Raw genomic sequence first — 13,892 nt, forward strand, 5'->3', positions numbered from 1 at the left:
CCCTTTGGCGAGCTGTAGGCGGGTCTTGTGGCGAGGGGAACTGAGTATTTGATATATATGACTAGAATATATTATATATCTCGCGTTGAAATCGCCATCTTGTGTCGCCGTCAGGCTTCCCTCTACGCCTGAGATCGTAGACGACTACTGAAAACTGTTTCTCTGCCAACAAACCGTTGATCGCCCACAGAGGCCTCCCACCTACTTGAGCACCGTTACTTACATTGACAACATTGTACCACGTGGTCTGTCGTAGTCAACACGTTTGATCCTCGTCAGTTGTAACAACAACCATCTGTGTACACATCCTAATGTTTATCTTTATGAGTTCAATGTCTTTGTTTCGTTGTAATGTTGTGTTTTACTTTCTTCTACCTCGGTGGAGGGCTGGATGTCAGCAAGCGCAATGTTTTCTTGTTGTCTTACCTGCGTGCGCGTGTTTGTGTGTTGTGCTGCTGTGTTAGTCAGTTCATTCTTTCTCTTGTTATTCTGTTGGCGACATCATGAAAGACACACTAGCCGACTACTACAGCGACATGAGAGCGTTGACGTGGTCTGTAACTGACTTGACCTCAATACCTGGCTGACGTCACACAGGGGAGATTCCAATGTCACCAGGTATCAGCAACCTTTTGTATCCGCGATGTTTGTTACAAACAGAAATGCAGCTCTGTAATAAACCACTGTGTGTACAAACAGAAATGCAGCTCTGCAATAAACCACTGTGTGTACATCAGCTGCACTCTATGACTTTATTACCACACTCGGATTTACTCTAAACATTACAAATGTTCTTAGGAACAGAAAATATCTACATTAGGTGTAGTACATATAGTAAGTTTTCTACATTAGACACAGTAAATGTTCTACATTAGGTGTAGTAGTAATTTCTCTCCATTAGGTGTAGTAGATGTAGTAAGTTTTCTACATTAGACACAGTAAATACCTACATTAGGTGTAGTAGTAAGTGTTCTACATTAGGTGTAGTACATGTAGTAAGTTTTCTACATTAGACACAGTAAATATCTACATTAGGTGTAGTAGTAAATGTTCTACATTAGACACAGTAAATATCTACATTAGGTGTAGTAGTAATTGCTCTACATTAGGCACAGTAAATGTTTTTCACTAGGTACAGTTAATGTTCTACCTACTGTATAATAAGTGTTCTACATACCAAGTCGCACTGTACAAAGACATCTCTACCAGTTGTTTTCTAATGAAATACAAGTTTAGTGATAATAAAATATCAAGCAAAATATATTTGTATTTTAATACTCTACACACAACACACACTGTATCTACACTCATTCCTACAGCCTGTAAAAGGTGTAGTCATACCGTAGAAGGTATAGTCCTTAGTATAGTCATTTCTGTTTATATTTGCATCAATGCTCTGTGCTCTGTGCTCTATACTCTATACTATATACTCTGTGCTCTATACTCTGTACTCTATGCTCTCTAATCTATGCTCTATTCTGTTTACTCTATACCCTATGCTGTATACTCTATACTTTGTGGTCTATACTCTGCTCTATGCTCTAAACTCTATTCTGTATACTCTATACTCTATGCTGTATACTCTATGCTCTGTGCTCTATACTCTTTGGTCTATGCTCTATACTCTATGCTATATGCATCCACTCTATGCTATATGCATCCACTCTATGCTCTATACTCTTAACTCTATACTATATTCTCTATGCTGTATACTTTATGCTCTATATTCTATGCTACATGCTACATGCTCTATCCTCTATCCTCTATCCTCTATGCTCTATACTCTCTTCTCTATGCTCTATACTCTACTATGCTCTATCCTCTATACTCTCTACTCTATGCTATATAATCTACTATGCTCTATGCTCTATGCTCTATACTCTACACCATTCCCAGCATTTCTCACATCGTCTGATGCACGTGTCTGCTTCCACACCTCGTGTCCAAGACGCTGGCGGCTCGTGTATGAGGCCGACTGTTGTTTTGCTGTTTTTTATCTTCCGTGACGAGAGATCCCACAAGAGATCCCACTTGCGGCTGTGAGACTCGAACACTGAGACACTGAAGTGCAGTCAACCATCTTGAGTCCAAAACAAGGGGAAGACAACACGACGGGACTCTACACATGTAGATAGTGTAATGGAGGGCAAGCTGTCAGCTGCGCGTGCTTGAAAATAATTTGTGTGGAGGTCGATTCCTTAGCAGGCAACACCAGAAATAAAACTACGCGTGTCTGCACAGATCGTCTTCACACAGACCGGTCAAGCGTGACGACGTGTCCAGGTCACGTGTTGGGACTAACTGTTATCGCCCCTACATTAGCTGTTGGAGCGTGTCATGAACTCAGCGTTCACAGAGCAAGTGAGCAGCACAGGCTGTGTTCACAGTGGCTGTGGAGGCCTAGAGGACTGTGAACACCTGGACTGTGGACACAGGCTAGCCTCAGCACCTGATGGCCGCGGCCACATCCACCTCATCTTACCTTTGCCCCTTGCGCTACCTTTTGACCCACAGGTCACTTCCAGTTGACCTTCATTTCATTCTTGAGCTTGCTGAGGTTTCTGCTGCTGTGCATGGACCTCATCCTGACCCCCACGTCAACAGGGGCACCTCCTCCGCCCCTGCCCCCACCTCCGGGGGCAGCCCCCGGCCCCTTCCTGGTGGGGGAGGTGCCGGTGGAGGGAAGCAGTGTGCCGGTGGAGGCGGACTTGCTGATTGTGGTGGTGCGCGTGGTGCTGGACAGTGACCCTGGGGTCACACTGGGGGGCGAGGTGGCGGCAACCTCGCGTGACCCCTCCAGGCCTGACCCCCGCCGCCGCCTCTCATCCTGCAGACCCCGCAGCTGTGAGCGCATCTGTAGACACTCGCTGTTGAGGCGAACCAGGGACACGTGACGTTGCTTGTCCAGCTGCGCCACCTGGCGAGACAAAGAAGTGAGTGACGTAACAGTCGTGGCGGCGCTGCTAGTTTATGTCTGCTGCACTTGTTCTTCTGTCGTTTGTAGCTGACCCATGCGACCGTTACATACTCACACATACGTCATCCATGCGGCCATGTCATTACTCTGCCATTGACAGTGTCACCTGTCAGTGTGCCATTGACAGTGTCACCTGTCAGTCTGCCATTGACAGTGTCAACCATCAGTGGGGTCTAGGTCTCTAGTCATGTCTGACATTGTTTATCACGTGACCTACCTCCTTTTGCTGTCTGTCCTAACCTGTCTTCTAGTGACATCCTGCACAAGTACCTGAGCCCTCCTGTACGTGTTGTTCAGGTGTGTTTACTGACAAGCACTTTGGTCACACTTGTTACTTGCAAGCACTTTCATCACATTGTGTGTGTGTGTCTGCTCTATAGATATTTACAACAAACAACTTACCTTGGAGTTCATTTTGTCGTCTGTCCACTTCTGATAGCGGTCGCTGCGACTTGTCTCCCCTCGGTTCAGCCAGATGCCATTTTGAAAGTAGTAACCGTGCCCCGACTCCGCCATCATGTCCGGGCTGAAATATTTTACACAAGACATAGTTCACCCTGGGTTGAACATCCACAAACAGAAAGCAGAGACGGGGGACACCCTCATTTGTCATGACATTGTCAACATGATTTTGCTTGTTGTCATTGAGAGAAATGGCGCCGTCACCTTCTGACTTCGCGTGGAGTGAGAGATGGCGCTGGTCCTGTTGTCATGGGGATAATAGAACTTCTCGTGCTGTGAGAGATGGCGCTGGTCCTGTTGTCATGGGGATAACTCTACTTCTGGTCACTGTATCAGGTTCACACTTGGTTTGTGCTAATTCATGGATGGGGAATGTCCGGCCCGCCAAGGCAACCTCAGATTTCAGTAAATCTATCAGTTTTTCCTTAACAACGTAAATGTGTGTTAAGTTCATCATCATCATCATCATCAATCATCCATCATCCATCATCCATCAATCATCATCATCATAATGCCCTACATTTTGAGGGACAAACAAGGAAGGTGCATGACGGGACAGACAGGAATGCATGTCGTCACTTGCCTGCAGCCTTTGCGGACGATTTTGGCGAATTGTGCCCTCATCTGACCTTCACCCCAAGCCGAGGGTAGACTACTTCCGGTTTGGTGTTGACTGTTGATACGCGTAGCGTTCTTCGACCATGTCAACTCGTACAACAACAACAACAACAACAACAACAACAACAACAACAACAACAACCTAATTATCGTTGACATTGTCGTGCACCTCGGTGTACCGTTCGCCTACAAGAGTCAACACAATCCTTTCGTCGATTCCCAAAGGATAAGCTAATAAAAAAGGGTTTGGCTAGGAAAATTTTGTTTGAGTTCATGAGTTGATTTGTGCACGTGTGCACGTGTCTGTGTGTAGCACGTGTGTTTATAAATGCCATGGACTATTCCCTCAGGAGGAGGTATGTGTGTACTAAATTGTTGTTGTTGTTGTTGTTGTTGTTGTTGTTGTTGTTGTTGCTGCTGCTGCTGCTGCTGCTGTTGTTGTTATTATTACTGTACTTTCACTCCTCACCCACAAACAGGTTGTTTCTACTACCTTCTCTGTCTCGTGTTGGAACTTTCTAGTTCTAAACATATTTGCCCCAACAGTCGGGTGACTATAGGAGTGGAGCCTACTTGTTGGCACCTAATGACACAAGGGGCAGTGACACTGGGGTTGTACACTGTACAAGTGTCAACATACTGTGGCGAAAGTACAGCTTGACCAAACAAGGCAATGTCATTTTGTATGACCCTCCAATGATGTCATAAATATCAAAGCAGCTTCTAGATAACAAACAGGTTTGCCAACCCTGCAGTAAAAGAAAACTCTTTTTCTTAAAGCCTGCATTGTTTCTAAGTTTCAACTCAAATTGAATTCTTATAAATATCAAGAAAGAACACTTGCAGGAGGTGATTAACACCCGGACACACCTCCATTTGAGCGAATATTTGTAAACAATATGACATGACAGGTATGCAAAATAACAAACACCATGGCAGGAAATAGTATCAGACAACACCTATCAACAGCATCCAACGTATTACTGTTATCATGTATTGTTCAATAGATATCGCCTTTTCATAATTAGGTGCGCGAAAAGTATGCGCAGAAAACCGCACAGCTCAATTGGTTCCGGTTCAGATATTGTCAGTGTGCCCATGGAGGTGTATGTATGGACTGCTGTCTGTCTGCCGAGACTCACTCTTGGCCTCTCGCGAAGTGATCCGCTGTTAGTCTCGGCGAGCCGTAACAAAGAATGTGAAATAAACCGGAAGCTATGTCGTCTAATGCCTCGTTTTAGCAGTTAACTGGAAAAAATCGTCTGCCAGCAGTCCAGGGATATTAGTTGGTGGTGTGACTGAGGCACACACGTTGTCGACCTGTCGAAACTTGCAATGTGTTCCGACTATCTCGGTCAGGCATGGATGTGGTGTCAGGCTCTCTACAAAGCGTGACATGAGCTCAGGTACATCATTAAAACTTGCATTGTTTACACTTTGTGTTAAATCGACTTCTATCCAGGTCGCTGTCATGTATGCTGTTGTTTCTTATGAATTATTTTATTGTTTGTCTGCTGCTGTGATGCTTTTCCTGTTTTTTATGCAAGTTTATTTAATTTCTTTTTCTACGCTTCAACTGTCGACAGGAAGTGGTCTACCATCCGTGTGGGGTGAAGATCACCTGCAGGTACAATTCTCCGAAATCGCGCATAATGCTAAAGAGGGAAAGCATGGAAGTTGGTCACGTGAATACTAACAAAGTCCTTAGAGGTGAACAGGGACTTACAGCGAGCGGTTTATACACAGAAATCACGTGACTTGAGTGGCGGTTACATTCTGAACATGTCCCCTTGTGTCCTAACCATTGTCCTAAACACTGTCCTAGTCCTCTCGGCTGGATGTGAGCCCTACTGTAGGACTAGCTCCCTTCACAATGAAAACATCAAAAACGATGGAAACGGACATCATGACATAGACTTGCTTATCTAATGGCCTGGACTGGACTGGACTGGACTGGACTGGACTGGACTGCCCATGTGCCATGCCCCTCATCTAGTATCTAGTAGCCTCCACTGGGCTGGCGATTATGTTCCTGACGACAAGTAGTAAATAAGAAGTCACCTACACCTACCTGACTCACCTGACGGTGCCAGCAGTACTGGCGACATTTTTTTGGTCAGCCAATAGGAATAGATAACTCACCTGATCTCGCAACTTTGCTGTAAATATTATTTGATGAGGTCAATGGTGTGAGCGATCACGTGCTGACAGCTGGACCCTGGCGAATCAGCGATAAAGAGTGGCCATCACAACACCCACTTGTGCGGACATGACACCCGAGAGAAATCCCACCATCACAACATCCACACGTCTGATGTCACCTGTCGGTGTACCTGAGGACGACTGTCATATCCCAGGTGTACTGGCCTAGTGAACCACTAGAAGTAACTTCTCTTTGGTCTTGTCCTCCACAGCAAGGAGGGGAAAGTTGCCAGAGCTCATCTGAGCGACTTGTCCAGCGGAGTGGAGGAGACCTGCAAACTCACCTGAGTTCGATAGTGGGTCAAAGAGGTCAGTGGTGCGCCTAACAGGTGAGTCCAGGTGGAAATAATCTTTGCTCTCTGCTTTCAACCTCGCGGTAGAGCGCAAAGCTTTTGACAACGTAGAAAGTCTGTGGTGTTCACTTGTGTCCTGCACCCTCTGTCTACACCCGATGTCTAGTCTTGTTGTGACAGTATTTCTCTACACACAGCCTCTACACACCCGATGTCTGGTCTTGTTGTGACAGTATTTCTCTACACACAGCCCATGTCTGGTCTTGTTGTGACAGTATTTCTCTACACACAGCCCATGTCTGGTCTTGTTGTGACAGTATTTCTCTACACACAGCCTCTACACACCCGATGTCTGGTCTTGTTGTGACAGTATTTCTCTACACACAGCCCATGTCTGGTCTTGTTGTGACAGTATTTCTCTACACACAGCCTCTACACACCCGATGTCTGGTCTTGCTGTGACAGTATTTCTCTACACACAGCCCATGTCTAGTCCTGTTGTGACAGTATTTCTCTACACACAGCCTCTACACACCCGATGTCTAGTCTTGTTGTGACAGTATTTCTCTACACACAGCCCATGTCTAGTCTTGTTGTGACAGTATTTCTCTACACACAGCCCATGTCTGGTCTTGTTGTGACAGTATTTCTCTACACACAGCCCATGTCTAGTCTTGTTGTGACAGTATTTCTCTACACGTAGCCCATGTCTAGTCTTGAAGCTGTTGTGAGAGTATTTCTCTACACAGCCGATGCCGGGTGCTTTGAAGTAGCCCCACACACCTGTGCAGATGGACGATGTGTGGTGTTGAAGGTTGTGTTGGACAGTCAGTCGTGGGCTCACAAGGTGCCAGCAGTCGGTGTACAAATGAAAGAAGTGGGTGGCAGGGTTTCTGTTTAATTACTTTCCTTGAGGGCTGCAGCGCCCTCTAGTCTCTAGTGACCCAACCCCTCATCTCGCACCTACCCACCTCTTGGTCAACACGCTGCACACACCTTTCCACTGCGAGTCTCGAGGTGTGCACCAGTCAAACAGCAACAAACTTTATTGCCCATTCAAACAAACAAATGTTGCAACATTTGCTGGCAAAGAAAGACTCTACTGCCACAACTGCATGCTTGGACAAGGAATGAATACATGAAGAACAAATCCTCCTAGTAGCTGGAAGAAGCAGCGAGGAATACCTGCAGTCTCTCTCTCTCTCCTTGAACACGTTGTGCACGTGCAAGAGTGGGCGCCGCCAGTCTCCAAGCAAGCATCTCCGGGAAACTCTCGAGTTGCTCCTCCTTGCAGCTTTCATGGAGGCTCCAAGGCCCATGATTTATATGGCGAGCTATGAGCTAGCGGGGTGGTGAGGTTCGACTCTCATTTGTGTCCCACTGCGCCACCCTAATGACATCTCCTTCTCAAGAGCTCTGTGCGATATTCAGCTACATCCCGGTCTATCGATAGGTGCGTATCGAACTTCCACATGACTACACAAGTAGACAGTTGCTGATGTGGACAGTAAGACATAAGGAGGCTGGACACTGAATTTTCCTGTCAATGACCGTTTGCACAGGTAACTAGCTCCTGGTGCACGGGCCACGTGATCAGAGTGGCGCCAGCTGACAGGGTAGGACTGAGAAACTGTACATTGCTCTCGCACCTTCTCTCGTCAGTCAGAGAACAGAGCAGAAATATAGACAATGTCATATTAGAGGTTGGAAACAGGTAGAACACTACAAACGTGTAGTATCAGAGAGTAGAGACAGAAACACAGGACACAAGCACAGTTACAGAGTAGAGAGATAGGAGAGAAACACTAGACAGACATGTAGTAGACAGCTAAGACACCTGAGAGACATGTGACATATGTAATAGACAACTTACATACACTAGAAACATATATTGAGAGTAAATATAAACACTAGAAACATGTAGTATCAGACAGATAGAGTAGAAATACTAATGTCAGAGAGTAGAGGTAAACACTACAAACACTAACATCACAGAGTAGAGGTAAAGTTCAAACATCTCCTGTAGTTCAAGAGAGTAAAGACCGGGTGAAGACAGTAGAGACCTGTGACTCTACAGACTAGAAGCAGGCTGAAAACTCTAGACACGTATCGTAACAGCGAGCGAAGCGCACATTTCGCCACCCCGGGTGGGACGTAGCGGTACACCTGCGGGTGGTTCACCTGCCGAAGGTATGAGGAAAGCAATCAAAGGAGCTGCAAGGTGCGAGAACTTTACTACACCGTTACCCAGGAGTGGAGGTTGTCTGGTGTCGCTAGGCGAGCGTCAACACCAAAGTACCCCGAGTGCATGTAGATGGCTGCTTAGTGTGGTGTGGAGATGCTGTGGTCGTACACCAAGGGGTGGGGAGTAGGGTGAGGAGTAGGGGGGTAGGGTGGGACTCGGGGAGTGGGAGGGTGGTGTGTAGCCTGGCAGCAGGGCAGTAGACATGTTTCTTGCTGGTGGCCTGACGATGACAACATCAGCACCTTGACCCCGGGGTCAGACTATCGTCAAATGTGTCCCAGCTGAGGAGCAGAGTGTAAGATGGAGACAGGGGGACAACAACACGGGGACAGACAGACAGACAGACAGACAGACAGAACATGAAATACATTGTCTGTACGTGCATACGTGTATGTGCATGTGTACGTATGTGTGTTTGTGTGTGTGTGTGAGTAGACTGGTGTAGAGTATTCTCTCACTGTCTTTAATTGGCTTATTTTTAAGGTTCATTTTTTAACGGGGACCTTGGTGGTTTATTTCACTCTGATCCAATTGTATGGGTTTTATTTCTTTTTGTTTTTTTGGTTTTTTTTTTCATTTTGAACTGAGTATGGCAGGATGTGCACCAGCTCTCGTTGGCGTGTTTTTGTGTGAATGACACTCGTTATACAGAACACGAACCCCGTGTCATATAAACAACCTTCTTAATTGCTAATTTACCTGTGGAACGCGCACAGTCGTTGTCAAGCCACCTACCCGCATCGTGCACGTGTCGGGTGGCGGGCACGTTACTGCCATCGACCAGTGAGTGAAGACGTGAAGTGATGCGTGCCTGGCGTCAACCGCCAGCAACAACCCCTCGACAGACTCCGGCCCTCGTCACGGGCTCGCACCACCACCAGATAATAACGCCAGCAGCACGTGCAGGCTGTTGACGTCAGCACCCAGGGGGCGCAAATCAATGTGGCGGCCAGCAGCTGGGTGCTCGTTCTTTAATCTGTAATCAATGGCGGCTTTACGGCTGTGGGCAGAGCTCAGCACTAAGCCCCTGGAGATGAGCGGCGTTCACTCGCACCGACATGAACACTTCGTTCGCTCGCCTACATCCGGGCACCCGCTGATTGTACCTCGTGACTGTCTCCCGCTTACAACTTACAATTGCTTGTGGTGGTGCTGGGCCCTTCTTTATGGCTCTTCATAATCAATCAACTCATCAATCAATCAGTCAATCAATGGCTCGGTCTCCCACTGAGATATTACAAGAATTATTCAAACAAAAAAACAAATAAATTAAACCGCAATTAGAACTACTGTCACGACCAGTTCAAACAAATTTAGACTGAGGAAAGCCAGACAACACTGACAATTAATTAGCTCACAAAATTCATACTCACTGGGAGACAAAATGTGGTCCCGAGGACCAACATGATACGTGCAGACAGTATTTTCTAAAGCAAGAAGTCTCCCCCAACCCTTACACTCCGGTGAGGGGGGCTTGTATTATTATTACTATTATTTTTATTTTTACTAGTGTTACACACGGTCTTGGGAAACACTTGTTTTCGTCTTGAAACAGCAAAAAATGGTTTAATGTCATTTTAATTCCGAGCAAATCCTGGTTACAGCTGTTGGGACTAGTTTGTGGCCACCTGTTTCATCTTAGTCGACATGAATTAGCCGGGATTAATAGTTGAGAGAGAGAGAGAGAGAGAGAAATAGGAGAGGGAGGGAGGACACTGGGGATCAATAGGCTGATTGTGGGTTTATTGCCTGGCCTCACCTCTGATTACATGTCAACACGAAAACTTTCGTCCACACCGTTGTCGTTCGTGTGTGTCTGTGTGTGACACGGTTTGTTTGTTTCTTGCTTTATAATGTGCGAGTGTTTATTGATGTTGTTTGCTTATTATACTTTATGGTTTAATACTATGTGTGTGTGAGTTTGTGTTATTCTGCGTGAGCAGTACTCTCCTTGTCACAGAGGGTCACGTGACGTAGCGCACCTCCCTTAATCAATGTGCAAATATTAATGTGCAGCATCTGCCTCCTGTAATTGTGAGATGACACATAGGTGCACACCTACACCCGCTGTCCGCCGCTGGTCCACATCGTCTGAGTCTTTGTGAACACTCGGTGGAAATCAGTGTCTGCTTCCCGGGTGCACCCTGCTTGCTACCTGCAGCATCTCTCCACCATGAGTAAGTCCGTCTTCTCTACCCGTCCACACGCTAGTATGCCACCCGCCATCGTCTACAGGTTGTAGAAGCTACTCCTCTTTCACGGACACCCACCCTCTTTCCATTTTTCATTCGTTCCGAAGGTGGCTCACTCGTCTCCCAGCGTGTGTCCGATGTCAAGATAAGTTTGAAGTCGTTTAGTAGTGTTGATATGAGCAGCACAATGGCTACTAGTCCTGACAGTATTGTGAGTGACATGTCTGCTGTAGTTTTCATGACATGACTAGTGACATGTCTGTTGTAGTTTTCATGACATGACTAGTGACATGTCTGTTTTCATGACATGACTAGTGACATGTCTGTTTTCATGACATGACTAGTGACATGTCTGTTTTCATGACATGACTAGTGACATGACTAGTGACATGTCTGTTTTCATGACATGACTAGTGACATGTCTGTTTTCATGGCATGACTAGTGACATGTCTGTTTTCATGACACAACTAGTGACATGTCTGTTTTCATGACATGACTAGTGACATGTCTGTTTTCATGACATGACTAGTTCTCACGAGGCCTCAGCGTGTGGACTGTTTGTCTGTCTGTGTGTGTGTGCCGACACCACTGATTGTGTGGATGTCTGTCTGTGAGTCTGCAGTCAAGCGTTTGTGTATTTGTACTCGTATCTGTGTTTGCTCGAGCTTGTACAAGTGTCTGTGTCCGTGTATGTGTCTGTCTGTATGTCTGTGTAGCACGCGTGTCTCTCTGTGACACTACAGACAACTCTAGAAGTCTGTTCAGACTGTGTTCACTTCAGAGCCGCAGGTGATGGAGGTCGAGTGTAGCAAGTGTGTGTGTGTTAGTGCGTTAGTGTGTTAGTGTGTTAGTGTGTCCTCACTCACTGCCTCAGTCCTGTACAAAGATGAGTTACTCATCAACCCCGCGCCCTGTTGTGTCGTCTGTCTTGCTGACCTTCCGACTCACCTTTTTAATTCTGTTGTTCTGTCACGTGACAGGAAAGTACTCCCTGGTTAGGGGCTGCTACCACCCCGTCAACAGAGGGCGCTGGCGCTACATTCGCTGCCTGTGCCTCCTCGTCTTCGTCTTCTTCACCATGCTCTTCCTCCTTCTGGCCTCTTGCAGGCTCATACCACGTGACATGTACCACGTGACAGATATCGAGGATGCCCTCTTCTTTGACTGGATGCACGGAGACTACTTCCGGTTGCGCGTGGAAGAGGAGCAGCAGAGCGTCACCGTTCCCAGCATCATCATCATTCAGCCCTCGCCCGACGCTCCCACCTCCTGCACCAACGACACCTACATTGTTGCTCTGGTTGCCTCCCTTCCAAGCGAGGCCTCCAGCAGACACACGGTACGAGTCACGTGGGGTCAAGCTGCCATCACACGCACCTGGCCTGCCGCCGTCATCACGGCCGAGGTCAGACTCTTCTTCTTCCTGGGCAAGCCCCGGACAGACGCCGAGCTGCAGTGGATCCAGAAGGAAGCAGAGGATTTCCAGGACCTCGTGGTGATGGACTTCGAGGACACCTACAGGAACCTCACCCTCAAGACCCTGGCGGGGCTGAATTGGATCAGCCAGCACTGTTCGCAAGCCAGCTTTGTCCTCAAGGCCGACCAGGACACCTTTGTGCACATACCTCGCCTCTTGACCCTGCTGTACACCTACCAGAATGTCTTCCGCAACGCCTTGCTGGGGCAGGTCATGTACAACCCACCTGTCGTCACTTCCGGCAAGTGGGCCATTACGGAGGATGAGTACCCTTTCAGTACCTATGCCTCCTTTGCTAGTGGCCCTTGTTATCTGCTGGACAATACCGTGGTCCCTGACCTGCTGGTGGCCTCCCGATACATGCCCTACATTCCTTTCGAGGACGTGTTCATGGGCTGCCTGGCCAAGACCATCGGACTCTCTCGACTCCGCGTGGAGCCTTTCTTGATTGACCAATTCCACAACAAGTCCTTCTGTAGCTTCACGCATGACAGGGATAGTCACATTGCTCTCACCTGTCTGTCCAGCAGGCAGATGGTCGGTGTGTGGGAGGTTCTGGGCCAAGACAGACAGTTGTGCTGACGGCAACAGCGGTTCCACAGAAGATTTCAGTTTAAAAATCACAACGAATAAGGAGTGTCGTGCTCACAGACATGCAGTGGCCATTGAGGAGTACTCATGGTTGCAGTGTGGTTGTAGTGGTAGTCAGGACGATGGTGATGGCTAAGAATGAGAGGGAATGGTAACGTTTGGGAAGACTGCGAAGTTTCTGAGTAAATCTTCATTTCCCTTCTCTCTCACTCTGCTTGCTGTCTGGCGCACATACACAATGAGCTAGTGGAGGTGGGTGAGGTAGTGTTTGAGCGACAGGTAGAATACTTGAGAGAGAGAGAGAGAGAGAGCGAAAGCCAGTGAGTGAGAGACGGAAAGGAACAAGTAGAAAGAGAAGAATATTGAAAGAGTAGAATATTGACAATGCAGCATGATTCCAAGTTGAAAGGGAATGTTACTGTCTGTATTTTTATCTGTTGCACTTTGCATACACTCGATCATTCAGGATTAACTGTCAATCAATGTTAATCTTTTTAGGAACAAAATGTGTCGGTGTCGTGAGATGTTGTATTCTTTCTTCTAGTCGTTCAGTCGTTCTGTGCTGTGTAAGACATTGTGTAAACCATGTATAGCGCACGCAAGTCTTACAAAGTCATCGAAACAGCAGGGAATGGTCTCTAACTTGTAGTTGTGCTTGCTGTGTGATTAAATAAACAAGTTTTATGATGTGATTACTGATGCTTAACACTGTGCTTGTCATACAGTTATTACTGTACAGCTAAAAGGATCATTTACTCGGACACTGGTGTGTGCGATGTCAACCCTGACCCGGTGACAGCAGCTTGACTGATGAAACTCAATTGAGGATGAACA

The 13,892-nt window shown here is 46.9% G+C and overlaps 2 protein-coding genes across 4 annotated transcripts; one reads left to right on the top strand and one right to left on the bottom strand.

Annotated features, from left to right (window-relative positions):
* Positions 1-738: 738 nt before the first annotated feature.
* On the bottom strand, positions 739-8,004 carry LOC112567245. 2 transcript variants are annotated; one of them, XM_025243866.1, is made up of 4 exons: positions 6,200-8,004; positions 3,644-3,793; positions 3,380-3,503; positions 739-2,917 (listed from the first exon to the last, which is right to left on the bottom strand). In XM_025243866.1, the coding sequence occupies exons 2-4, from the start codon at positions 3,688-3,690 to the stop codon at positions 2,516-2,518; spliced, it is 573 nt and encodes a 190-aa protein (XP_025099651.1). In that variant the 5' UTR covers positions 3,691-3,793; positions 6,200-8,004; the 3' UTR covers positions 739-2,515. The 2 variants fall into 2 exon arrangements, with proteins under 2 accessions (XP_025099651.1, XP_025099652.1); XM_025243867.1 differs by lacking the exon at positions 3,644-3,793 and having other exon boundaries at positions 6,200-7,996.
* A 2,562-nt stretch (positions 8,005-10,566) lies between these two features.
* LOC112566721 (beta-1,3-galactosyltransferase 5-like) lies at positions 10,567-13,750 on the top strand. Of its 2 annotated transcripts, XM_025243057.1 has the most exons (3): positions 10,567-10,627; positions 10,814-10,974; positions 11,971-13,750. In XM_025243057.1, exons 2-3 carry the CDS (start codon positions 10,971-10,973, stop codon positions 13,047-13,049), a joined length of 1,083 nt encoding a protein of 360 aa, XP_025098842.1. In that variant the 5' UTR covers positions 10,567-10,627; positions 10,814-10,970; the 3' UTR covers positions 13,050-13,750. The 2 variants fall into 2 exon arrangements, with proteins under 2 accessions (XP_025098842.1, XP_025098841.1); XM_025243056.1 differs by having other exon boundaries at positions 10,619-10,974.
* Positions 13,751-13,892: the final 142 nt, after the last annotated feature.

This window comes from Pomacea canaliculata, linkage group LG6 (assembly GCF_003073045.1).
Source record: "Pomacea canaliculata isolate SZHN2017 linkage group LG6, ASM307304v1, whole genome shotgun sequence".
NCBI classification, from domain to species: Eukaryota; Metazoa; Mollusca; class Gastropoda; order Architaenioglossa; family Ampullariidae; genus Pomacea; species Pomacea canaliculata.